A 26,777-nucleotide genomic window follows, 5' to 3' on the forward strand; every position below is an offset into this window, starting at 1 on the left:
TTTCTACTCTTCCCCAAACGTGAAATAATGAATCCAGAACGCACCTGCCTTGGCCGAACCAAGGGCCTGGGACCAGAGACTGTTAGTTAGATTAGTTCTCCTACATCAGAGCCTCATAGCGCTGCGTTGGTGTGACAGAACAACTCCATCCAGAGCCTTGTTGCGCAGAGTGACAAGTGGTAGAGTGACAGACCTGTCTAGCTAGCTCACTGTAGCCAACACGAGCACAGCATGGTCTTTATACAACCACTGAGCAAAGTTCCTTCTGATAACAGACTAGGTTTATTGTGCCACACAGACACTGTCGCAACCGAATGGAAATAATCACAGAGACACATGGAATACAGCGAAACAACACAAATACAAAATCACACTAGCATAGTAAGTAATAAGTACGCTCTCATTCTGCTCTGGTCCGTGGGTGTCCGGACGGCTGAAAGATGAACGGAACATACTCCATGGAGGCCGTTGAAGAACAGACGGCGAGTGCCAGGTTGAAGGAGTCCTTCAAGTATGTCGGGGACAAGAGCGTGATGAGTAGAGGAGTTCTGGCCGAGAAGCTCGAGCCCTCCTGCGGACTGAGTGTCAGCAAGATATCCTACACTGTCAGGTAAGGGTGCCTGGCAGTCTGTTTACACAGTTCAAAATCTGTAACCATTACATTTACATTTAGAAATTTAGCAGACGCTCTTATCCTGAGCAATTTACAGCAAGTACAGGGACATTCCCCCGATGCAAGTAGGGTGAAGTGCCTTGCCCAAGGACACAGCACGGCCGGGAATCGATCTGGCAACCTTCTGATAACTAGCCCGATTCCCTAACCGCTCAGCCATCTGACTCCCTCCCTAATCAACTACTAACTATACCATCATTGTCAGTGTATACCTTTAAAACCTCCGAACATCCAGAATACATTTTCCACTTCCAGACCATGTTGTTAAAGAAAAGATGTGTTAATTTATTGTTGATTACCGGCCAGTAAAATTTAATGTTTATAATCTTTCTTAAGAAACACAACTGTTTACCACATCACTTTTAAACTTGTACCTGAACCTATGCAAACTAATTCAAAGTTACCTGTCTCTGTCTGTGTATGTGTTTGTGTCTTTGTGTGTGTGTGTGTCTCTGTGTGTGTGTGTGTCTGTGTGTGTGTGTCTGTGTGTGTGTGTGTCCAGTGAGCGTTTGGGCCCCTGGTGGGATCTTCCCTCCTACAGGAAGAGGTGGATACGTCAGATCCTCAACGATGTCTCCTTCCATGTGGACAGTGGTCAGATTATGGGCATTCTGGGAAACTCAGGTACAGTATACATAGCTATGAAGAACCATCTCCTTATCGCATAGCCCTGTACAGAACCATCTCTCAACCACACTAGAACTGTGTGTGTGTGTGTATGTGTGTGTGTGTGTGTGTGTGTGTGGTAGGCTCAGGGAAGACCACCCTCATGGATGCCATCTCAGGCAGGATTGGTAACGCTGGTGTTCTACTGGGTGAGGTGGCCATCAACGGGAGGAAACTGAAGAGAGAGCAGTACAAAGACTGTTTCTCCTATGTGCTTCAGGTAACCCCATGAGCTCCCTCAGCATGGTGCCAGCCACACACACACACACACACACACACACACACACACACACATACACACACACATACACACACACACACACACACACACACACACACACACACACACACACACACACACACATGCAACCTGCAGTGCACGGGCTAGTAATCTGATTTATGCTAATTCAAGTAGATAAATTCAACTTATCTCATAACACTGTGTATCTCTGTGTGTACGCTCTCGGTTATGTGTGACCAGGCGGTCATCCCTGTTACTTATTTCATCGTAAATTCATTAGTATCGCACTTTATCTGATAAGTGATAACGGTGTGTATGTGCTTGTGTATCTACCTGCTCGTGGCTGTGTGTTTATGCTGGATGACATTTCACTGAGCTTTGGCCCGTGAAAGCTGCAGTGGAAGAAAGTAGGAGTGAGTGAGAGGTCAGGGCCGGGGTTACTAACGGTCACGTCCTGCTCGAACTGAAGGAACTGTGGCCTGGCTGCTGGGGGGAAATTAACTTGAGTTACAGATAGACTCCTCATATGCTAATCTCTCTCATGGGTGTCCATGTGTATCCACGGCATGAATTAAATCATACCCCGGTCGCTGGAAATAATCTCTCCACTTTGGAGCAGATAAAAATCCTGCCGGTTCGTGGGGGTTCTGTATTAGGCCGGTCATTAACTTTCCGTCCTAAGCCGGCAAGGAGGCGGTGATATTAAATTTCTCAGTAATTAAGAAGGACTGAGGAGTTGGGGTTGGGGTTGGAAGTGTAGCAGTCCAAGCACCTGCTGTGTTAATTAAGGTGACTGGCGAAGTCACAAGGTTCACCACTGTCTCCGGTCCCTGTAGGGGAAAGAGTGCTGATAAACACACACACGCATACACGGCTCTCAAACATACGATTTTGCTTGGAGCAGTTTCAAATGTACTATGATCTCATTTCATCCATGAGACAGAGATAGAGAGGGAGAACGTTGGAGAGACTGGGATATAGTTAAAGAGCAGGAAGGGTTGATCAAAATCGAGAGAACATAAAGTTGTTGTACCATGTAGCTTCTTAGGTAAGAGTCTCCTCCTCTCCTCTTAACTCTCTCTCTCCCTTCTCCTCGTCTTAACTCCTCTCCTCCCTTCTCCTCCTCTATCCTCCCCTCTCCTCTTACCTCTCCTCCCTTCTCCTCCTCTATCCTCCCCTCTCCATCCTCTGCTCTCCTCCCCTCTGCTCTGCTGACCTCCCCTCTCCACCAGAGTGATAACTTGTTGAGCTACCTGACAGTGAAGGAGACGCTCTCCTTCACGGCCCAGCTGGCGTTAAAGGGACACTCTGCTGAGCTCATCCAGAAGAAGGTAGGTACATTTACATTTAGTCATTTAGCAGACGCTCTTATCCAGAGCGACTTACAGTAAGTACAGGGACATTCCCCCGAGGCAAGTAGGGTGAAGTGCCTTGCCCAAGGACACAACGTCATTTGACACGGCCGGGAAATGAACCAGCGACCTTCTGATTACTAGCCCGATTCTCTAACCGCTCAGCCACCTGACTCCCTTAGGTAGTCCACGAGGCTCCCCTGGCGCCCGCACCACCCTGCTGGCATCACATCTGCACACTAAACACACCCTGTGAGCTTCTAACACAAACAGACATTAAACCATTCGCAAATTCTGTCTGATATTTGAGGTGCGCTTCATTTACTGACCCAGCGCAGCATCCGCCCTGTGAGTTCCGACATTCCACAGAGCGTAGGCAGGGATGATGTCATGAGTGAATGTAAACACTGATCATGGACACACAGGTGTCGTCCGTCATGGCAGAGCTGAGTCTGGGCCATGTGGCTCACAGCGTGATCGGAGGACGGATCTTCCCAGGGATCTCTGGGGGGGAGAGGAGGAGGGTGTCTATTGCCAGCCAGCTGCTTCAGGACCCCAGTGAGTACAAACAGGCTGTCTGCGGCTGTGCCTGCTCGGAATTACATTACCCAAGAAGAAGCCTCTGAAAGGACATGAATATATTATTATTTCACGTTTGAAAATTAGAAACTCAAACTTAAAAGGGTTTGTGTATTTATGATACAAGAGCGCCACCTTGAATAAAAGAAAAAGTTGATCACAGCCAGTCCGTCCCTCGTAAAGTATTAAGAGAGGTTAGCCTGCTCTGGGAATAAAGTGACTGATGGCAGCAAAGGCAAAAGGAGGGATGGAGGAAGGTGATGAAAAACAGGGTTATCACACACTCTGGATTAAGACGGATCCTATGGAGAGTGGTGGGGGTGGTCTTGGGGGGGGGTCCCAGGTGGACTTTATCAGGGCCAGGGGACCCCCAGGGGGGTCGAGGGGTCTCAGGCTTCATTCAGGATTAGACAGACCACTCTACTTTTGAATAGTGGGCCGCAGTAATGAGAGTTTCCATTCGCTGCCTCTTCAATCAACCAGGAAATGAATTAATCACACACAATTAATGTTTCTGCTAATTCCACTCAGCCTTTATATAAAGAGGCAATCTTTTAATTGTCCTAATTAGAGAAATTAACAGAAAGTACATTATCTTTAACAGAACTTCCCCTTTGAGAGGTCTGTCCCACTTAAAAAAGTTAAGCTTTTAAAACTTAGCACCAGCTGATATCATTTATTTTGTATAACTTCTGTTTTGTGTAGCTTAAAGGCAGGGTCGGTAATGTAGAGATGCACTTTTTGTCATATTTGCTCAAATAAACTTCACATCCTAATACAATGATTAGACGGATGATACTTGTCTGTCTAGCTACCTACCTCTCTACTTCCCGGCATTAGTCAGGCAGATCGTTATGTGTTTTAGGGGAATGGCTTTGGAGGGAGGGAAATTTGGGTTTGAATCCATTCAAACTCAAGCCAAAATTTCTAGGTTCACAAAATGTACCAATCCTGCCTTTAATGTGCTTAACATGGCAATGTCATTACAGAGGTCATTCTTCTGGATGAGCCGACCACAGGATTGGATAGCATGACCGCCAATCAGATTGTGGTGCTGCTGGCAGAGCTGGCCAGGAGGGACCGTATCGTCATAGTGACCATCCACCAACCACGTTCTGAGCTCTTTAGGGTGAGAAAGATTGGAGATGCCTCCATCTAAACTTCGACTGTGAATCTTTTAGTGTTGATCATTCATGTGTTTCTGCGCCCCAGGTCTTCAGCAGAATCGCCATCATGAGCAGAGGAGAGATGGTTTTCTGTGGACAGCCGGGGGAGATGGTGGACTTCTTCAGCCAGAGTGGTTACGAATGTCCCGACTACTGCAACCCTTTTGATATCTACGGTACCGAGCACTTAGCTCCACCCGACTCCATTCCGACATCCGGCCTAACTATTATCTGTCATCACCCCTGACCCCTCTCTCATCCAGCTGTCCTCTGATTGGCTTCCAGTGGACCTGACGTCGGTGGACACTCGCAACAGCGAGAGAGAGGCCGCCACCTACAGTCGCATGCACAACATCACCTCGTTCTATCAGAGCTCAGAGATCTACCAGAGCATGCTGCGCCAGATCGAGCAGAGCAGTCAGAGGACAGACAAACCTGGCATCCCCTTCAAGAGCACAGAGTCTCCCAGCGGATTCACCAAGCTGGCTGTGCTGCTCAGGTCAAAACACAGCTTCTTCTTTTTTCTCCCCTCAAATTTGAATTGAGAACGAATGAGATATCGAATTTTCCATACCTTTCTCTCTCTCTCTCTCTCTCTCTCTCTCTCTCTCTCTCTCTCTCTCTCTCTCTCTCGTGTGTGTGTGTGTGTAGGAGGACGGTGAGGAACTTGTCCAGAGACAGGATGGGCGTCCTCATGCGTCTGTCCCAGAACCTGATCTACGGCCTCTTTGTGGCCTTCTTCGTCATGAGGCTGGACCTGGACGTCACAAAGGGGGCAGTGCAGGACCGGATAGGCATCATCTACCAGTCCATGGGGGCCTCGCCCTACACTGGCATGCTGAACGCTGTTGCTCTGTGTGAGTGTCCACCGTGATGCCTTACAACCGCATGCTCTACCGTACCTGACAGTGTTATAGGGTAGGAGACACTGGTAGCAGTGCAGAGCAAGGACCGATGATTGACACACACAGAAAATCACATCTCCACACCCAATCCTGAGAAATACCTAAGCACCGGTTAAAATGAAATAATGAAGGAGTCAGGTGGCTGAGCGGTGAGGGAATCGGGCTGGTAATCCGAAGGTTGCCAGTTCGATTCCCGGTCATGCCAACTGACGTCGTGTCCTTGGGCAAGGCACTTCACCCTACTTGCCTGGGGGGAATGTCCCTGTACTTACTGTAAGTCGCTCTGGATAAGAGCGTCTGCTAAATGACTAAATGTAAATGTCTGTAAATGTAAGTGAAATAATTAAAAGATTTCCATCCCCCTTCCTCTGACGCTAACCCTCTGCTCTGCCCTGTGTGTGTGTGTAGTCCCTGCCTTGCGGGCTATCAGTGACCAGGAGAGTAAGGATGGTCTGTACAGCAAATGGCAGATGTTCCTGGCCTACATCATCCACATCCTCCCCTTCAGCATTGTCAGCGTGTTCATATTCTCCTCCTTCCTCTACTGGTAAGAGTGTGTGTATATTAGTGTTTGAGTGTATGTGTGTGTGTGTTCACTAGGAGGAGAATACTGTTTTCATGTATGTTTTACTTACAGTACAAGCATTCTGTGTGAATGTGAAATAAAACACCAGTCCAACCTGTGAATATGGCATGTACAGTAATCCCATCCTCCTCCTCCTCTTACATTTACATTTAGTCATTTAGCAGACGCTCTTATCCAGAGCGACTTACAGTAAGTACAGGGACATTTCCCCGAGGCATGTAGGGTGAAGTGCCTTGCCCAAGGACACATCATTTTTCACGGCCGGGAACCAAACCGGCAACCATCTGATTAATAGCCTGATTTCCTAACCGCTCAGCCATCTGACCCCCACCTCCTCTTCCCTCTCTCCCAGGACAGTGGGGATGTTCCCTGAGTCGTGGCGCTTCCTGTGTTTTGCAGCCGTGATCCTGGTTCCTCACGTGGTGGGGGAGCTGCTGACCCTGGTGCTGCTGGGCGTGGTGCAGAACCCCAACATGGTCAACAGCGGCGTGGCGCTGCTCAACGTGGCGGGCATCATGGTGGGGTCCGGCTTCCTGAGGTGAGACCATGACCCAACACGTGAAGCGCTGCTGGAGATCCATGCTGGCCGTGTGGTTGTGTGGAAGTAGTCTGTACGAATGACCACCCGTCCTTCAGTTTGCTTGAGTTGATTTAGATTCTCCAGCAATGTGAAGGTTTTGGAGGTTCCAATCGTGGAATGGAACCCACAGTCAATGTGTTTGTTTTGTAACACTGCCTTTGAGAGCATGGTTGAGAGAGGAAGCCAGTACTAAGTTTGTCCCTCGCCCCCCTCCGTAGGAGCACCCAGCAGATGCCTGTGGTGTTCCAGTGGCTCAGCTACCTCACCTTCCAGAAGTACGGCTGCGAGCTGCTCATCGTCAACGAGTTCCACGGTCTTAACTTCACTTGCAGTAAGTGACACACAAAACCAATGCTCTTTCCAGTAAACACCGTCACATCTGTTAAAATATTAAAAACTAAAAAGAAATATCTTATTGTGTTTATGGCTTAAAATGTACTACGCTTTTAGAGTTGTTTTAGAGCAGGGACTATCCGCTATCTAATTCCTGTCCCTTTGTGATGACATCATCCCCAGGTCAGACCAGTCTACCCGGTGCTTGTCTGATCACGGATGGAGGTCAGATCATTGACCAGGGTTACCCAGGAGCTCTCTCCCGCTTCACTCTGGACTTCCTCCTGCTCTATGCCTTCCTGCCAGCCCTGGTGCTTCTCGGGGTTATCAGCTACAAGATCAGAGACCACCTCGTACGGAACTGACAGACGACCACTTCCTGGCTGAGTCTGTCGTCATGAGCACAGAGCAAAAATATGCTTGTCTTTGTACTGTAGCCACAGAAACAACGATATACACAGTCCTCAGGCTATAAGGAAATAATGAGACAGATATAGTGATATGAGACATGGTGCTAACATGGCAGTAGAGGAACATTATCCCCCAAGGGGAAATCTTTTCTTTTTTTTTTACCACAGAATTATCCATAGAAACAGTAAATTTGTGTTTTAAGGCCCGTTCACACCAAAGACGATAATGACAACTATAACTTTAAAGATATCGTTCTAAGAATCGTTCTATATATAAAAAAAGATGTAGCATAGTCCAGTCCAAAAAAACTGATGAACTAGGATACACTGACAACCAATCAGAATAATTTCCGATTTTTAAGTGCTCGTGCATTTACAATGACTGCAACGTTGATTGTAGTATTTTTCCACTATCTTTAAATGCTCTGGTTTCCGATGCTGTAGTAGGACTATTGGTGTGCATCTTCAGTTGCCATATCCTGCTAGCTCTATGTAGATAATTTACCGTATGTTATATGACAAAAGTGTGAAAGATGGATCCCAGGTATTTAAAACTTGAACAATTGTGACATTATACTGGTGAATTCACCTCTTTACAATTGAAATATGAATTTAGGTTAAAAAAAAATCTGATTCGAGGTTCGGAAATTCAGGTTGCTCAATTTTCATTTTTGGGGAGCTGAATTTTACTGTTCGAATATGAGTAACCTGAATTTCTGATCCTTAAATTATTGGATCTGATTTTATTTTTCACTGAAATAAATTCCTATTTCAATTGTAAAGAGGTCTAATTCAAAATCAACCAATTCAGTGGTGTTTAAATTTAAATATTACATATTCAATTACTTTTTAAGTTCAAAACATTGTCACTGATTTGCTTCCATAGGAAACTTAGAATAAATAGTTTATTTTACAAAATACATAAGACACCTTTTGAAGGCAAAAATATAACTCAAGCATGAATTGGTCGTTATTTTCAGGATATAAAACAAGTCTTTAACAAAACATACTACACAAGGACAAAGGCAGGTACAAGTTTCAGAAAATTTTCTCTGACTATCCTGTACAAGTACACGTGGCCTGTGCTGTTAGGAGTCCAGCTGTAATCCCTTCCAGGAATTTGAGGCGTTCCTCTTGTACTGCTCCAGTTCCTGTACATAGAGGACACAGTGCAATTCAACATCAGTGGAACAACACCTGCTTTGATATAAAGGACAAGCTCAATCAAAAGCAATGCACCTAGTTTTCATGAAATGAAGAGAACACGTTTAAAACAAGGAGTTTAAAATTGCTCTAATGCAGTGTCACTTTAACTCAATACATTTACGAAGCTTCTCTCGATTGAATAACATAAGTGCGGCATCTTAGCAATCTGAGTTGACACCAGTGAAACTCAAGGATCAAAGAGACACACTTTGGTGGACATTAAATATGAACACACACGTTTGTGATGCATATGGCCTGTGTTTGGATAGCCTGGCAGTGGCTGGCCAGACACGTGTTAAAAGCTGCCCGACGATACAGTCTAGCTGGCACCGACAGACCTTGAGCATCTTTACTCCTATTGGCTGACCACACCCTTGCTAGCACTTGCTGTCCAATGGGGAAGCTGGAAGCACAGCCTCAGGTGAGGTCTGTGATAACACCTTGCAGACAGTTTAGGAAGGGTTACTCAGGTTTAAATACCAGTGCCTTTATCTGGCTCCAGCCTCACCTGTGGGTCATTACTGTTACATGACCAAGACAATCATACTTAGGGTACTGCCGGTCAGACTGAAGTGATACTTTGTATCATAGAGTACAAGTCGTAAAAAAAGATTAAAATCATAGATGTAATGGATTGTTAAACTATTACTACAAAGAAGACCTTGGTTAAGTTATAACAAGGTTAAAGACTGGACCGATAAGGTCTTGACCGAGTAAACCTAGAGTCTGCTGGTGATCCAGAGCCAGGTGGTTTGTACCTGATCTTTCTGGATCCTCATGGCATCTATCTGGGGTTCACTGTACTGGGGGTCCCTGGCTGGATCCTTCAGCTCCTTATGGTCACTGTTGCTCTGGCGGGCAAGAAGAAACCAGATCAGGGAGTAAAACAAATCAATTAAAAAAAAAATAAAAAATTATGAGAGAAGAAGAAAAATTATTACCTCAGGTGGGAAAATTCGCTCAAACACCTTCTTCCACAGATCCAGAGGGTTTCTGGCATGAAGGGACCCAATATCCACATTTGGCGTAGGGGGTGATCCTGCAGCAGGCAAAGACAGATACAATAAAATAAAAAAGAAATTTCTGACCACACAGGGGCGCACTAAATAGACCGAAACTCACCTATCTGGCCGAGAGAATCCATTCCAACAGGGACGATCAAGGGCTTACTGGTGTCACATGACACTGACTTGCTGATGGGACAGAGGGAGACCACAAGTTGGTTACAAATAAAAGATTAAGAGTAGAACATTTTCCCACAGACGCACAGACCCTGGACCTGTCCTGAAGGCCTATTCCACCCCATACACCTACTGAAACATGGATCTGAGTAGCGGGTGCTATGCTGACTGACTCAGCAATACAGACAGGGGTCTATAACAGTAGATTGGTGTGTTTATGTGTGTGTGTGGGGGGGGGGGGTGGGAACAAACAAGAATATAGTTGCATCTAAATTGCAGATCCACTCACCTTCTCTCAGCTCCAAAAGCAAGGTGTGTGAAGAAACTCTTGGTTTTAGACATCAGGCTCTCTGACTTGCTGCTGGTGAACTGGAGGTAGGAGGGGTGAGACGGAGAACGAACAGTGATAGCTAGTTAGACGCCGATGTTGAGAATCTATCAATATTAACTACTTGTTTTGGGTCAACTGTATTGTAGAGACACTCAAGATATTGGTGATGTTGTTGGTGGCATAGCTGGACTGAAACCTTACTATGAGAGATGCTCCGTAGTAGTGAGCGATAAACCTTAGGGTCTTGCAGATCGCCTTCCTCTTCTCAGAGTCAAAGTCCTGGAAAATAGGTTGAGGGTTAAATGAGTACAGTATATTTATATAACTATATATATAACTACATAACCCACATTCGGAAAAAGGTTGTGTAATCCTAAAATGTACCTGAAAGATATCAAACTTGGTGCCAACTATCAACAGTGGCATTGGGAATGGGTCAATCAACTCCCTGTCCTGTGTAAGGAAGCAAGCTTCTGAGTGACAAACAATAAGGCGTTTTAACACCAGTGTCTTTTTTCTACGGTCAGTGTTTTGAGTTCTTACAGGGTGGTCTTTAGGGAGGACTCGCGGGGGATTGTTCAGGGCCTGATGCTTGGAGCTAGCCTGGGACTCTCCTGTCCTGTGTGGCTGGGAGCAGGCTTTCTCTACCTGGGCACGAGTCGCTTGCAGCAGCTTCTCCATGGTTCCCCACATGGAGTTGGGTTTGGACAGGTCAAGGACCAGGACCACTGACAAAGCCCTGTGACCAACACACACACACACATTAACAGTGATATAAATAGTATACAGGCTTTCACCTTGGATATGATGGAAAATGCAAGATACACCATGTGACACCTCATCACTGTAGGGTAAGGTAAAGATCTGATTTTGCTGACCTGACATTGTTAGCCGTGATGGGAATCTGAACCAGCTCTGATAGGGAAGTACCTCCACCCAGCTCCCAGAGGTGGACAATGTCTTTAGGCTGGAATACAGAAGGAGACCCAGGCAAAAAATATAAGCACATTACAGGCCTTTCAGTCAGGCCATTCAGGGCATGATGCACTAAGCAGTTCTTCTAACCCTGTACAGTACTATATGTTTGATTATATTCTCAGTCATGAATGAATAGGCTATTTATTCTTTTAATTCGTTGTCTTTAATTGGCTAGCTTCTAGGGTCTCTTACTGTGTTGTGTCCTCGCGCCCGTCTGCCAAAAGTGTACTCGAGAGCTAGCGTGGGTTTCGGAGCTTCATCCCTGGGAAACACCGATATTATAGGTTATTTACTTACAATATGTACCAATGTATACGGCCCAGTATGAACTCAACAGTGTTTTCGCTCATATTGGAACTCTGGGAGAACCGTTTAACACTCCTGCCTTTGTCTTATGTATTAATGCGAAATACACACTATTTGACTTGCAAATTATCAAATGCTACATTCCCGTGTCATCGATACTCACCGTTCAAGGCATCTCAGTAAGATCGAGGTTTTACCCTAAAATTGTATTGAAAAGGTGTTAAGTAGACAGGTTACAAACCCGTACCACCATTTTCAAGCAAAGGTTATCTTCAGTATTTGCAGCCTTAATTAGGTCTAGCGACTTTGGTGCTTACCCCGGCCTTATTTCCCATAAAGAAAACTGTCCTCTCGTTGAAAAGTGTCCTCTCGTCCTTGCCATCCTCCTCTGCCGACCCAGTCTCCCGACTATAAACTTCTGCGGCTGCCAAATCCCACAGCGTGTCACTGCTTTCCGTGCAAAAGAACAAAATGTTGAATTAGCTAGCCTACATCACCATAGCCTGAATTGGCTACGGTACTGTACAGCTAGCTTGGCAGTATCATTAACGTGACAACATGCTAGCAATAATAGCTTGCAAATAGTGCGAGATAAGTTACGTTAGCGCTACCTAGTAATATTTAGAGGGTATTAACCTTATCTTTGGCATTGAATTGACTTAAATATTTCTTGGGTCTTCGGGTAAAATTTCTCAGCCTCTTCTGACGTAAACACATTGCCGTTGCGCTAGGCAACGTCGCATTTTGATGCTTCAGTTCTGTGAAGAGGAATTGTGGGAAATGTATTTAACTTTACACTTTTTAACTGGCCTTCCTAAAAAACACACCAGATAAAACACTAGGACACATGGAAAACACGCATACAAATTTAATGGATTTATTAATGCAACTTTTATATGAAGTGTAAAAGTGTTTTATAACTGTATAAAACCGGCTGGAAAGTCACTTGTCTAAACATATCTTGAAGCAACAGATTGTTTAAACCCAAACAAATGACAAGTCAAATTTCATAACTTTTTAATTTGGTCTTAAGTGCTAATATAAATGAATAATAACTTGGCTTCTGGCAACTGGATTGGATCACTATTACTAGGTAATGTGATTAACAGAAAATAATCGGATAGACCATTCAAGTGGTATTGATGCCTACATCCAACATTTTTTTGTTTTGTTTTATAAAAATAAATAAAATAAGTTGTTTCCCATAGCAACATTTATAAATGTTTGCTCTCTTTGCCACAAACATGGAACATATGGACTTCCATTCAAAATGAGCTCTCCATAGACATTCTGGTAAAAAAAAAAAAAATGCCAGTTTCAGCACCAAGCAACAACTAATTTAAGAAAAAAATAAATTACATTATTTTGTCAAAGGCAGTTGACACACTATGACAAAGATCTTCCTACATACTTCATGTATGTATGCAACAGATGCACTTTACGTGGTGTCCAAGTGGCCACTAACTACATCTTTCATGTGAGTGTTCATGTGTATTTTCACACTAGACTTATGTCGAAAGTTCCTCCCACATATAGAACATGGATACGGGTTCTCCTGTGTGTGGGTCCTCATGTGAGTTGTCAGATTTCCAGACTCCGTAAAAGCTCTACCACAAACTTTACAGGCATATCCTTTTTGTCCAGTATGTATCTTCATGTGCTTGTTCACGCCAGACCTATAACGAAACCACTTCCCGCATACGATACATGGAAATGGTTTCTCCCCTGTATGAATCCTCATATGAGTATTCATATTTCCAGCCTCGATAAATCTTTTGCCACATTCTTTGCAGCCATAAGGTTTCTCACCAGTATGAACCCGCATGTGTTTTCTCTTATAAGCTGTGTGGCTAAAACATTTACCACAAACAGTACAAATATATGGCTTCTTCTCATCAGCACGTTTAACTTTTTGACTCTGAACTACAGAAAAGGCAGGACTTATTACAAAGAGTGTCTCAGGGGTCGACTCGTTTTCCTGGGGTGCCTCTCTAAAGTTTGGTTTAATCAGCTCAGCTGTGCAACTACTGGGTTGAGAGAGTTTGTTGTGTTCTTCACCTCCCACATTAACATGTGAAGAATGAGCTTGGTCTTCATCATGGCCACTTTCTGCATTGACATCCTGCTGTCTTTGAAGCTGAGCTTCTCTCTGGCAGCTCCAGAGTGACACTTCTTCCTCCTTTTTAATCGCTAAGAGATCTGGGAGCTCCTGTTTTAGGTCTTGACGTCCGGGGCTCTTCTCACAGTGCCGTTGCTCAGGGTGTTCCTTCTCTGATGTAGGAACTGTGAGCGACTGTGGGTCTGCACAGGGACAAGAAAACAAATGATGGTGAGTTTAAGCCTCGAATCATAACAAATGTAGACAAATTACCTGCATTCCAGATCGCACCAAGGATATAGCAATGGAACAAACGTGCAAAGAACAGGTAACCTACCCGATCTATGTAAATACATCTCGCGACTACTTTCCAGGGTTCGCCGTTGGTTATCATAATCTCTTCTTGAACAAGCAACTTCGTGTTGGTATTCTGCTATTGTTTTTTCAACCATACCGAATATCTCATCAGCTGCCGCTGCAAGCCGCTCTTTCACAATCACTCTGAGCAATTGCATTTTGGCCATGTTTGAGTAGTTAAACGACAAGGTGTGAACCCTAAGCACATCACTTGCACTGCAGTCAATCGCTGTTTTATCAATTGTATGTTGACACTCGCGCAAACGTGAGATCGGCCTTTATTATTTGTTGCCGCTGCCCCCTGTTGGACCGGGGTTTATAGGTAGGGATGGACGTTTTTCCAAATAATATTGTGATTAGAAATTAAATTCTAAAATGATGAATAAAATCCTGAAATGATGAGTGAAAATAAATTCTGTGTGTTTTTAGGGGATAAAGCTCGCTGCACAGCTGTTGTATCAGACTGGCGAATGCGCTGAGTGTCTATATATAGGCTAGTGTATTTTTGTATTAATGTAGGCTATTAATATGACGTGAGGTCCAGTTATCAGCGTGACATTAAAACAGGTAGTAGGCCTATACATGGCTACCTTGTACTTATGTAGGCTATATGTCAGAGCCCACACAGCTTTACTTTAACTTTAGTGAAAAAGTGTAGTCAGCACTTGACCTTTTACCAGTCTTTTTAAACATGAGTATCTGTACTTCTACTTGAGTGAAGGAAAAACGTTTTGTATGTACTTTAGTCATCTCTGATGTATACATGCTGCACAGTATATACGGACCAGCAAGCATGCTCAGTGTTTTATAGAAGGGAACAACTGACTAGTCAAAAAATATCTTAAAGCAATAGACTGTTTAAAACAAAACAAACGAGAAAATAGAATTCTGTTGAACCATATACATCTGGTTTATTAAATTCTGCTTATATACATGAATAATAACTTTGCTTTTAGCAAATTGCTTGGATCATTAATACCAGGGGCATGTGAGCAAAAGGAAATAATTGGGTAGAGAATTCTGGTGGTATTGAGGCCTACATCCAATGTCAAATAAATGGCAAAATGTAGTTTCCCATAGCAACATTTGTAAATGGTTTCTCTCACTGCCACAAAAAGGATGGAAAACATGTGGACTTCTACTACTCAAAAGAAGCTTTTCATAGACCTTCTGGCAAAGAAACATCAAGGAGTTTTTTGAATTCTTTTGTGTCAATCTTCAAATGTGAAATCAGCACCAACCAAAAATAAATACAATTATAATTTTAAAACTATTTTAACAGAAATATACTTCTTTCATAGGCAGTTGTCATTCATGTTCCCACTATCACTATGACAAATGCTCTACTCAATGTATGTATGTATGCAACAGATGCACTTTATCTGGTGTCAACTTTGGTGTCTAAGTGGCCACTAACGACATCTTTCATGTGAGTGTTCATGTGTATTTTCATACTAGACTTATGTCGAAAGGTCCTCCCACATATAGTACATGGATACGGGTTCTCCTGTGTGTGGATCCTCATGTGAGTTGTCAGATTTCCAGACTCTGTAAAAGTTTTGCCACATACTTTACAAGCATATACTTTATCACCAGTGTGAATCTTCATATGCATGTTCACGCCAGACCTATGACGAAACCACTTCCCGCATACAATACATGGAAATGGTTTCTCCCCTGTATGAATCCTCATATGAGTATTCCGATTTCCCGCCTCGATAAATCTTTTGCCACATTCTTTGCAGCTATAAGGTTTCTCACCAGTATGAACCCGCATGTGGTTTCTCATGTTAGCTGTGTGGCTAAAACATTTACCACAAACAGTACAAATATATGGCTTCTTCTCATCAACACTTTCAACTTTTTGACTCTGAACTGCAGAAAAGGCAGGACTTATTACAAAGAGCGTCTCACGGGTCGATTCGTTTTCCTGGGGTGCCTCTCCAAAGTTTGGTTTCATCTGCTCAGCTGTGCAGCTACTGGGCTGAGATAGTTTGTATCTGTGTTCTTCACCTCCCACATTAACATGTGAAGAATGAGCTTGGTCTTCATCATGGCCACTTTCTGCATTGACATCCTGCTGTCTTTGAAGCTGAGCTTCTCTCTGGCAGCTCCAGAGTGACACTTCTTCCTCTTCCTGTTTAATCACTACGAGATCTTGGAGCTCCTTGTTTAGGTCTTGAGGTACGGGGCTCTTGTCATCTCGATGCTGCTCAGGGTGTACCTTCTCAGAGATAGCAGGAACTGTGCGCGGCTGGGGATCTGCACAGGGTCAAGAAAACGTGTGTAAAGCCTCCTTCCATGACAAATATAGTTGACAATGAACCGCATTCCACATGCAAATAGCCCTAGAACAAACGTAAAGAATAAGTAACCTACCAGATCTATGAAAATAGTTAATGGAGTCGCGACTGCTTTCCAGCATTCGCCGTAGGTTATCATAATCTCTTCTTGAACAGGCAACTTCGTGTTGGTATTCTGCTATTGTTTTTTCAACCACACCGAATATCTCATCAGCTGCCGCTGCAAGCCGCTCTTTCACAATCATTCTAAGCAATTGCATTTGAGCCATTTTTGAGTAAACTACAGGGTGGGTTCCCTAGACACTTGTGTGCAAACAAAGCACCAAGAACCTGTTTTGTTTTATTTTTTTATTTTATCAAAGATGCAGTGTAGACGCAAGCGCATATGCAAGAACGGACTTCAATATATGGAGCTGCTGTCCCCTGCTGGACTGGGGTTTAAATGACAAATTACATTCTAAAATGATCCATTACATTCTTAAAATGTAAAGTTATATGAAGTCATACATTTCGACTACATATCTTGGGAAATGAAATTGCAAACGTGACACGCGATGTGTCATTTATGGAATATTTTATTCATAATTTGAGCAGTCGTTTTAAGCATTTTATTTCTCATTAGAGCCTTTCATTTATCTTTTGAGAATTTCATTTATCATTCGAATGTTGTTAAGAAACTTGAAAAGATGTTAAGAATGTTGAAAAGAATGTTGGTAACCTCCATATAGGAGTCTATGGAGAGGAAGGGTACTCTTCTAATCTAACAGATGAACAGTTAAACTTAAAAAAGGTTAAATACAATTGAGAATGTTTGTATTTTATTCATTAACGATGTAAAAGGCATGAATTTACAGTAACACAATAGACACAATAAAGACACAACACAGTACAAAATAAATAAAAGGGTGGTTCATACAAAACATGAGACAAAAAAATCGTAAAACGCTGATAGGATAATGTGTAAACATTTGAATAGTGTACCGAGCACTTTACTTTGTGATAATATAGGAATCAGGAGTTTGAAGAGCAGATGATGTAATCTACACCGTCAAGCCAGACTTGACATTACATGGTTCCGAAATTGTATTTTTGAACTCCAAACCACAACACTGTACACAGTGAGATTTATTTGATCGTTTTTGTTATTTAACAGAAAAATGAGAAAAATAATAAACAATCCAATGTGCAAAATAATAATAATCTAACTAAACACTTTATGATTTTCTTATCTTTAAAAAAATGCCATTACATTTAAAAACCGGCACTTAGTGACATAAGAAATTCTGTACATTATATTGAACAGAATAAAAACACAGCATGTGATGGACTTAATTTAACTATTGCTCAAATCTAAATACTAATAGACCACTTGTACTTTATTTCATTCTATGACACATTTCTGTAAATCGGAGTGGCTTTGAAAATGGTAGGTGTCTACGAAATAGCTATAAATAAGTAGCAAATGCATTTTGGAAGCCTTCTGTATGTCTACATGAGGTAAACACACTACCAAAACTATATGAGTGCATGTGAGTCTTATCCTTATTATGGAAATGAAGAAACATTATTATTCCACAGCCAAGGCTGATAATGGCTCTCAATGATATTCAGAAGGACACAGACTCAAGTTTATGTTGTCTTCAATGCCCCCTATTATGCAACAATGCAGAGATAACAAAGCAGAGAGAAGAGAAGAACTACAGTACATAGATCTGGATCAGTGTCCTAAATGTGAAAAAGAACCAGTTCAATTTACATTTTGATTAGTTTCATTTTACAAAGATACCATCATTACACTGTCAAAAAAAAAAAAAAAAATCCATCTGTAAATCACATGACGTTTTGTGTCATGCTGTTAAGGGAACAACTACTGACACAGGAAGTACTGAATTAGAGCCATATCGAAATTAGGTTTTCAAAATTGCATATTGTTGAAGCAATTATTTATTTTCTGTGAGCTATTTAGCAAAAGCTGACTTCAAAGACTTTAGATAATTATTTGCACTTGACAGGAACTAGTAGAAAACATCAAAAAGAAGTTTCCATTCAAAATACATTTGAAAATGTATGCAGTAATTCACTTGGGGAAACTTTTAAAAACAGACATATGCTACTATTAGCTTTGGTAGATTGTTTGATTAACTACTAAAGGGTAAGGACATACTTTGTTCCCGAATGCCACTGACATCTGGCACTTGTAAATAAACGATTTAGTACGTTTAGAAGTACATTTAGTGTGGAGAACCCAAACTGTTTCACTATCAATCTCTTGGTACTGAGACTAAATGCAACTTTGTTTTTCTTAAACACACAAGTAGTCCATGTTCTCTTGATTAAAGTTTTAAAATATTTTAGAAGCATGAGGAGGCACTGGAGATGTCAGTTTGCCTGGGATTTGTAGTTTGTTTGCAGTGTGCACTGTAGTTTAATCTGCAGACGGGTGATGAACCAACTACAAGATGTACGGTCTCAGTGTGACCAAATGTTTACCCAGAGAATCAATCAATTACACATCTGTATAATGTACAGATTCGCTCCACGCCTGGGTCATGCAAATTCAAATCCTGACTATGGAGGACACCCTGCTGTTAGGGGGACTGCCATCCCAAAGTGTCCATGTCCATGTTGACTCGGTAATGTGAGGTGCTGTCCTTGTTCCATGGTAACAGGAGAAAACTGAGACTCGCTTTAAGGCTTGTCCTGTTTAGAGTCCTCACACATACTGTCCGATCTAGGCTAGTGAGGCAAATGAGATACATACATAGAGATACATACACTGGGGTTCATACCCCCATTCAATACAACAGAGTCAGAGTCAGTTTACTCTTTTTTTTGAGGCAGATATCCCTCGACGAATTCTCAGGGATCCAGGGCTCAGTTCTTGACGGTGTCTCTATAAATGATTCCCTGTGCCACAGTCTGTTAGACATAATCCAGCCTACTCTCCATCTGAACGTTTCCACAACGTTACACGTCGGTGAAAGGTGGTCTCACTGGTCCATTCTCACTTCTGGGTGATGGCATTCTCTTCTCCGTTGGGATGGACGCGACTGAAGTCTCCGCCAAGGTCTCGGCCTGTCTCCACTGGTGGGACGGAAGGTGTGTGGCCCTTGGCGGAGCCCTCTATGGGTGCCTGGGGTCCAGGGTTGGTGTTGGGCTTGGTCGGCGTGGTGGGACTGGTCAGGCCAAGACTTGTCAGGGCATCCAGAGTACCATCAGGATCCACCATGACGTTTATCACTGCAGAAGGAAACACAAGTCAACTGTTGTTTGACCATTGCCAGACCACCTGCATGACGTGCAATACAGGCTTGCCCTGTCTCTTCCTACATTTACATTTAGTCATTTAGCAAACGCTCTTATCCAGAGCGACTTACAGTAAGTACAGGGACATTCTCCCGAGACAATTAGGTTGAAGTGCCTTGCCCAAGGACACAACATCACTCTGTACAGCCGAGAATCGAACCGGCAACCATCGGATTACTAGCCCGATTCCCTAACCGCTCAGCCACCTGCCTCCCCCTTTTCCTAGTCATGATCCTCCACGTGTCTCACCTTGAAGCTGTTTCTCCACCCTCTTCAGCTCCAGCAGGATGGAGGAGATCTCCTGAGGAAGAACCATTGGGACAGGAGTCACTCCACAGCTTCATCTTCGGATTATTGTCACGGAGAAATGAAAGAAATATAAAGAGCTGAAGCTTTCTTCACTCTTACCTTGTTGGAGGTTTTCAGAAGCGGTATGTCGCTCTCCGATCTGAGTTTGCTCTCGATCTCATCCCAGTTTCGGTCCTTATCTTTAAACAAAATCCTGGAGAAGCAAGGGAAGGAAAGCTTCAATGACTCAACTCCTATCGACTTTATATATCATACAACACATAAACCAAAGTCATTTCCCGTGAATGTTATTGACTCCATATGGGAGATGGACCGGTACCTTATTTTTCCTGCGGTTTTGTCGACAGACTGTCTGATCTTGGATGACAGCTGTGACACAGAGGTGATCAACAGACTATCCAACACCGCCTGAGAAAAGACAACATTTTAAGAAATACTACAGAAACATAACAACAACAAAACAAAAACCTAGAATACATAACAAAAAACGATTTTCGTAAATAATTCTGTCCGTCATCCTTCTCCCTCTCTCCTCCTCTTTCATATTTCTCCTTTTCCCTTTCTTTTTGTACTTTCTTCTGACTCTCCCTCCTGCTCTCACCTCCTCCCGGTTCCAGGTGCGCCGGCGGAGGACACGGGGGTCCAGGGTGTCGGGGGCGCGGGGCCGCAGCTCCACGGGGCGCCCGTTGATCTCGGGGGGCTTCGCCTGGATGACAGGCGGGATCTTCCGGAAGGTCAGGCTCTCGTCAAACACACGCTCCACCAGCTGAACCAGGGTGACGGAGGGTGCAGGAGAGAGAGAGTTTTAGGAGGGCTTGGCTGTGATAGAATCAAAGAATATTTTCTAAGGATTGATGTGATAACGTCAGTTAAAAGTGAAAACATATAAAAGTTAGTATTCGTTAGTTGGATGTGAGAAAGGGGAGGAGATGGAGGAGAGCAAAGCAGCACAGCACTGTAGCTCCACTGTCCATTGTCTTGTAGACCAAATGCCTAAACCGGTATTTACTGCCTACTTGAAATGTCTACAGGAATATCCTCTACTGTGCTTTTCCATATTCATTATGTTTCAGCGTGTCGTAGTCCCTGACACCTAGAAGGTAGATAACGACAATATGTTATGGATTATACCTCTCACAGCGAAAGCCAAAGTAGGACAGAGGCACAAGCCCAAGCAACGAGGCACGACGGGGGGAGGGAGGGAGGGGGAGGGGGAGAAGAAAGAAAGAAGACTTCCGGCACCTTTCGCATGCTCTCCTGCACGTCCAGATGTGCACGCCTGCCTACCTCTTCGCGGGTGTCAATGGCGGAGCCGGGCGTGGTGGCGGCGGTGCTGGCGGTGGTGCTGGGCGCCGTGCCGGAGGAGCTGACCGAGTCGATTTCGCCAGCCACGTCGTGGATCTCTCGTGCCAGGATGGCAAGGTCCTTGGCCAGGTCTTGGCTGATCCTGCGCACACAGGGAAATAACCTATGACCCATCAGACAGAGCTATGGAAAAACCGAGGCACTGACAAAACAGTACAAGACAATGAACAAACTCTGTAACTGTAAATAGATGAATATAGGCTTCTAGACATCAATACACCATGAATATACAGGGTTTCCCGCAGCACTTTTCAGTTAAGGCGGCCGCCTAAGCAACACACGCCTGCCGCCTTAACTACGAAAATAGCGATAGCTTGTCCTGTTTTCTCCCATTCCAAACAGTGACCAATGCCAGTCACCCTACCACCTTAACTAACCAATTTTCTGCGGGAAACCCTGATATAGGTATCAAGGTGGGTGTGATTCATTGTGTGAATGAGGGATTATCGTTGCCTGTATTTAAATGTCTAAGATTATGAGTATATGTGTGTGTCTCAGAGTAGATAAGTACCTGTATGTATATATGTGTGTGTCTCAGAGTAGATAAGTACCTGTATGAGTATATATGTGTGTGTCTCAGAGTAGATAAGTACCTGTATGAGTATGTGTGTGTCTCAGAGTAGATAAGTACCTGTATGAGTATATGTGTGTGTCTCAGAGTAGATAAGTACCTGTATGAGTATATGTGTGTGTCTCAGAGTAGATAAGTACCTGTATGAGTATATGTGTGTGTCTCAGAGTAGATAAGTACCTGTATGAGTATATATGTGTGTGTCTCAGAGTAGATAAGTACCTGTATGAGTATATGTGTGTGTCTCAGAGTAGATAAGTACCTGTATGAGTATATGTGTGTGTCTCAGAGTAGATAAGTACCTGTATGAGTATATGTGTGTGTCTCAGAGTAGATAAGTACCTGTATGAGTATATGTGTGTGTCCCAGAGTAGATAAGTACCTGTATGAGTATATGTGTGTGTCTCAGAGTAGATAAGTACCTGTATGAGTATATGTGTGTGTCTCAGAGTAGATAAGTACCTGTATGAGTATATATGTGTGTGTCTCAGAGTAGATAAGTACCTGTATGAGTATATGTGTGTGTCTCAGAGTAGATAAGTACCTGTATGAGTATATGTGTGTGTCTCAGAGTAGATAAGTACCTGTATGAGTATATGTGTGTGTCTCAGAGTAGATAAGTACCTGGCGATCTCTTCACTGTGGGCCGTCCAGTCTCGGATATACTCATCCTGCTCCCGCATCCTGTGTTTGAGGACCACGCCCCCGGGGCCGGGGGCGGAGCCTGACACTGGGCTGGGGGTGGCGCCGGGAAAACGGGGGCTTCGGAGGATATGGGAGGGCCTCAGGTGGGGGCGGCCATGTTTGGACAAGTTCCTGTTTGAGCCAAACTCCTCCTCGGAGGTGGAGCCGTACTCAGGAGGCAACCGGCGCCACCTGTTGGACGCTGGTAGAAGACGGGGAGGGAAGGAAGGAAGAGATTTTTAAAATCCAAGTTAAGTCAGAGGGGTATTCAGTGTTATGTATGTGTTACCATTCTGTTTGGTACGAAAGTGTATGATATTGACCCTGTCCAAAAACAGCCCCTTTGACCCATGCCACAATGCAGTTGTGAAAAGAGTACATAGCTAGATGGTAGAACTCAAAAAGTGGAGAATATGTTTGAGTGTTTAAAACCTTTCTAAAGACCCACAGAACTATTCTAGTGCAGTGGTGAGGGGCTGTGTCTGAGCAGGACCATCGTTTTGTTACAGTATTTCAGTAGTGAAAGTATGTGTGAAGTATTTCAAGGATGTGAAACTTCAATCGCATGGAGGCCATGTTGAAGGAAAGGTTACTATGGAAATCTGAGAAGCTAAAATCATCTGGAGAAAGGAAAATGTAAGCTTTGCTAAAATAGCAACTGAACACGACAGTTATGAAAGCCAAGCTGTTAATAAGATTCCCATCACTGCACACCCAATCAGAGCACACCACACAACGCCCCTTCCCCAAGCAGAACTGGGGCTCACACAGGAGGGTGTCCATCGCTTGAGCTCCAAAACCTGGGGTTTCACAACAAGCGCACCTAACCAAATGCACCCTACCCATGGAGGACGGCTTTGCAGTTCTTCAAATGAAGCAGAAGCTATTGTCCTTACACAGTGATGACATCATGCTCTTTCTGGTAAGTGCACATACTGGATTAACTAAATCTAACAGCAGGTTATGAAGTGAAAATCTATTTATCTGGCAGCCAAACATGGGATTTAGTCCAACACATGGTTCACAAAACTGCTATGCTATGTGAATGTCCACAGCTTTCCACTAGGTGGAGTACTCTCCTGTTAGTTCAGTTACACTCAATTTGACCAGCTCCCTCTCTCTCTGGCCCTGTGGCCTTGAGATAACTGCCAGATCATTCCAGGCTTGATCAACTGACTCTGGTTTTAAGAGGACGAGTTAGGCTTGTGTTTGGGAAGCAGATAGCAGAGTAGAGCATTCCAGTCATCACTGCAGTGCTGGGATGGGGGAACACACATGATACTACACACTGCAACGCTCATCAGAGCAGGCTCAAAATACTATTCATTTGTCATTCAGTTACTTCATGTGTGCTTGATTCAGTCTGCCTGGTGATTTCTCTGGAAGAAATTCGGTGAGATTTAACTTCTACTGACCCAGCAAACGTTAGATCAAACAAAGCAACGTGGGAAAATGAATAGCATTTTGCGCACACACACACACACACAGAGCTCTCTGTGGTACAGTACCCATCAGCTCCTCCTGCTCCTCTGTAGTGCCACCCTCAGGCTGAGAGCTTTCTGGACAGTGGGAACGATTTGACATTCATCACCACACACTTATCACAACACAACTCATGGGAAACACACCGAGAAACCAAACACAGATCATTACATCGATTACAACACCGACAGGGATAATCGAGGACATCAAGACAAGGACAAGAGATTCCTGGCATAGTAAGTATAGTCAGGGTTGGAAATTGTACTTTTTTTACACAGCATAATTAAAGGATCCAAAAAGCTTTGTGAACCCATATATAAAGGTATGTTTTAGAGGTCATATCATGACTAATGTGTGTTATGTCCTCACCTGAGGGCAAGCCGTAGACAGAGGTCGTGACCTTGGTCTTGGTATCGGTCAGCTTGGACACGCTGTTGGCTCTCATGCGAGGCGCCATCTTGTTGTCAGTGGGCGTGGTGGGCCTGAGTCCCAGACGCAGGGCGGTCTCAGCAGACAGCCGGCCGGAGGCGGAGCTCCGAGCCACGGTGCATTCAGAGTCACTGCGGGCGGAAATGGAGCCCAGCCGGGTCCTCCTGGGCTGGGCCAGCATGTCCAGACGAGACGGGCCCTTGCGACCGGACGGCGGCTTGGAGGTGGAGCTGGTGGTGGACACCTCCGACGCCACGGACACCCGGTCCGCGTCGGCCAGGTCTGTGTCCGAGGTGTCCCCCAGTCGGGCCCGGCGGAGCAGGGAGGCCCTGGTGGGCCTCGGCTGAGGCAGGGAGGCCTGTTTTCCAATGGACGAGGCTGTGGCAGCATGGAGGGTTTTACTGGGCTTGGTGTAGCTGCTGGAGGTCTTGCCGACTCGCCCGCCGGACTCCATCTTGGAATGCAGCAGATCGTCCGTGGAGGTGAGCGAGCCCCGGCCGTACGAGCGCCCCGGCCCAGAGTAGCTCGTCTCCTGGTCTGAGGAGAGGATGTCTGAGATGGGGAAGGATGTCTGGTCGTCGTCCGTGAGGTCCAGGGAGGGCTGGCGCCCGCGTGTGGACGACCCCGGCTGGACGGACCTCCGGGCGTCGGGACGACCGGTGTCCGTCCTGGTCTTGGTCTTCCTCTCCAGGCGTTCGCGAGCGCTGGCGCTGGGGGTGCTGGTCTTGGCCGTGGCGCTCATGCTGCTCTTCTCCCTGTGCAGGCTGCTGAGGGAGCGTCTCTTCTGGGCGGCGGCCTTCCTGTCCGCCTCTCCGGCCACCTGGCTGGCCGTGCTGGCCGTGTCCACGTCCGACTCCGGGGAGATGGAGCCGGGACGCAGGCCGGAGGCGCTCTTCTTCTCGTCCCTCAGCTTGGCCTCCAGGAAGGCCATGACGGCCTCCGTGTCCTTCAGCAGGGTCGCCGTGTCCATGCTGCCCACCGAGTCGCTCCTCTCGCGCCCCAGGCCCGGGCCCCCGGCCCCGCCCGCCTGCCTGATGCGGGGGAGGTGCTCCACGGGGACGACGCCGCTGGGCTTGTCGATGGTGAAGCTGCCCTGGCGGACCAGGGGCTTGCCTGACTTATCGTCTGACCTCTGACCCCTGTCCTCTGACCTCTTCCTGCGGCCCTCCTCCCTCTTCTCTGAGCTGCCAGACGGCCTCAGCGGAGGCTTGGAGGAGGCCGGTGGCCAGGCCGAGGCCAGGCTTTGCCTAGCGGTCATCTCCCCTCCTCCGGCCTCTACGGGGGTGAGGCTCCAGCCGTCTCCTCTGTGCTCCAGCTGGCCCTCCTTCTCCTGGGGCTCAGTGTCCTGCTTCTCCCCAATCTCGGAGCGCAGGCCCGGGCCCAGGGCGGGGGCGGAGGGCGCTCTGGTGCGGGGGTCCTCCAGGGGGAGCTGGGGGAGGGTTCTGCGTTTGCGCTCGGTGAGACTGGAGGTGATCGAGCCGGCGCTTCTGATGGACACGCCAGACTCGAAGGCATCAGCTTCTGAAAGGCAGATTTGGTATAAGGTACATTCCACGATTGTTCAAATCAATCTTACATTAATATACATACAGTCCCTTACTGGCGATCATCTTTGTAATGACTTATGTTTGTTTCACTCCCATGCAAAATACAATGCACATTATTGTTTGGACTATCACACACACTTGCACCTTATGTATTCTGCTTGACTTCTACATAATCTGTATATTATGTATCTGTATATCTGTAAATGATATGTACACTGTCTGTACTGTTGTCTGCATTGCTTGAGAGGCACCAATGGCCGGGACCAAATTCCTGGAGGTTAACATACTTGTCCAGTGAATCAGATGTGAGTGTGTGATCTGAGGAGGCAGCATCGTACCTCTCTCCTGATGGAGGAAGGCAGGAGGCTCCGCCCCAGAGCCCTCTGGGTCCGTCCTTGTGTGATTGGCCACTAGACTGGCCCACTGAGAGACCCAGCGGTCACCTGACTCACTGGCCACGCCCTGCAAGGGGGGGGGGGGACAGATCACAACCTAGTTAGCATTATTTCAAGCTTATACAATTTTCCGTATCAATTCGGTCACTTGATACAGTCAAAATAGAGAACAGACTATGTGTGTGAATCAGAACCACATGCATTCCCAAGAGGGAAAATAGTATACTTAAATCAAATTCAAATGTATAAAATGAGAGCTTAATACGTTTCCATGACATTTATCTTTTTTTACACAACTGCAGGTGTGCTTAAAATGTACAGATGTTGTACATCCACATGCTCACTGACAACTAATGAAAATGTTTGTACTTGAGTAGGAACACAAGTCAAACAGTTGAAATACATCGAGCTGTCTATTTGTTCAGTAGGGTGTGTGAC

The 26,777-nt window shown here is 45.1% G+C and overlaps 5 protein-coding genes across 6 annotated transcripts in view; 1 reads left to right on the forward strand and 4 right to left on the reverse strand.

The window, feature by feature from the left end:
- Positions 1 to 29: 29 nt before the first annotated feature.
- On the forward strand, positions 30 to 8,389 carry abcg5 (ATP-binding cassette, sub-family G (WHITE), member 5). The gene is made up of 13 exons (XM_062464225.1): positions 30 to 610; positions 1,176 to 1,297; positions 1,423 to 1,559; positions 2,813 to 2,911; positions 3,358 to 3,490; positions 4,501 to 4,640; positions 4,724 to 4,853; positions 4,963 to 5,176; positions 5,329 to 5,534; positions 5,991 to 6,129; positions 6,521 to 6,706; positions 6,967 to 7,079; positions 7,265 to 8,389. The coding sequence occupies exons 1-13, from the start codon at positions 441 to 443 to the stop codon at positions 7,444 to 7,446; spliced, it is 1,971 nt and encodes a 656-aa protein (XP_062320209.1). The 5' UTR covers positions 30 to 440; the 3' UTR covers positions 7,447 to 8,389.
- A 20-nt stretch (positions 8,390 to 8,409) lies between these two features.
- dync2li1 (dynein, cytoplasmic 2, light intermediate chain 1) lies at positions 8,410 to 12,230 on the reverse strand. Its single transcript, XM_062464226.1, has 13 exons — positions 12,130 to 12,230; positions 11,811 to 11,940; positions 11,657 to 11,691; positions 11,380 to 11,449; positions 11,088 to 11,176; positions 10,753 to 10,948; positions 10,594 to 10,662; positions 10,411 to 10,488; positions 10,168 to 10,247; positions 9,820 to 9,890; positions 9,639 to 9,736; positions 9,456 to 9,548; positions 8,410 to 8,642 (listed from the first exon to the last, which is right to left on the reverse strand). Exons 1-13 carry the CDS (start codon positions 12,141 to 12,143, stop codon positions 8,580 to 8,582), a joined length of 1,086 nt encoding a protein of 361 aa, XP_062320210.1. The 5' UTR covers positions 12,144 to 12,230; the 3' UTR covers positions 8,410 to 8,579.
- A 618-nt stretch (positions 12,231 to 12,848) lies between these two features.
- LOC134022594 (zinc finger protein 570-like) lies at positions 12,849 to 14,220 on the reverse strand. The gene is made up of 2 exons (XM_062464228.1): positions 13,929 to 14,220; positions 12,849 to 13,794 (listed from the first exon to the last, which is right to left on the reverse strand). The coding sequence occupies exons 1-2, from the start codon at positions 14,113 to 14,115 to the stop codon at positions 12,932 to 12,934; spliced, it is 1,050 nt and encodes a 349-aa protein (XP_062320212.1). The 5' UTR covers positions 14,116 to 14,220; the 3' UTR covers positions 12,849 to 12,931.
- A 416-nt stretch (positions 14,221 to 14,636) lies between these two features.
- On the reverse strand, positions 14,637 to 16,613 carry LOC134022593 (zinc finger protein 37-like). Its single transcript, XM_062464227.1, has 2 exons — positions 16,328 to 16,613; positions 14,637 to 16,210 (listed from the first exon to the last, which is right to left on the reverse strand). The coding sequence occupies exons 1-2, from the start codon at positions 16,518 to 16,520 to the stop codon at positions 15,327 to 15,329; spliced, it is 1,077 nt and encodes a 358-aa protein (XP_062320211.1). The 5' UTR covers positions 16,521 to 16,613; the 3' UTR covers positions 14,637 to 15,326.
- A 439-nt stretch (positions 16,614 to 17,052) lies between these two features.
- cep170aa (centrosomal protein 170Aa) overlaps positions 17,053 to 26,777 on the reverse strand; it is a 34,317-nt gene continuing 24,592 nt past the window's right edge. Inside the window, exons 11-21 of one of the 2 annotated variants that reach the window (XM_062464230.1) lie at positions 26,283 to 26,406; positions 24,338 to 25,918; positions 23,995 to 24,045; positions 23,762 to 23,767; positions 22,427 to 22,688; positions 21,109 to 21,334; positions 20,468 to 20,632; positions 20,186 to 20,274; positions 19,966 to 20,059; positions 19,807 to 19,858; positions 17,053 to 19,491 (exon numbers count right to left, since the gene is read on the reverse strand). In XM_062464230.1, coding sequence (XP_062320214.1) covers positions 19,256 to 19,491; positions 19,807 to 19,858; positions 19,966 to 20,059; positions 20,186 to 20,274; positions 20,468 to 20,632; positions 21,109 to 21,334; positions 22,427 to 22,688; positions 23,762 to 23,767; positions 23,995 to 24,045; positions 24,338 to 25,918; positions 26,283 to 26,406 — 2,886 coding nt within the window. In that variant the 3' untranslated portion in view covers positions 17,053 to 19,255. The remainder of the gene's footprint in view (positions 19,492 to 19,806; positions 19,859 to 19,965; positions 20,060 to 20,185; positions 20,275 to 20,467; positions 20,633 to 21,108; positions 21,335 to 22,426; positions 22,689 to 23,761; positions 23,768 to 23,994; positions 24,046 to 24,337; positions 25,919 to 26,282; positions 26,407 to 26,777) is intronic. The other variant, XM_062464229.1, reaches the window with a different exon arrangement.

This window comes from Osmerus eperlanus, chromosome 6, assembly GCF_963692335.1.
Source record: "Osmerus eperlanus chromosome 6, fOsmEpe2.1, whole genome shotgun sequence".
NCBI classification, from domain to species: Eukaryota; Metazoa; Chordata; class Actinopteri; order Osmeriformes; family Osmeridae; genus Osmerus; species Osmerus eperlanus.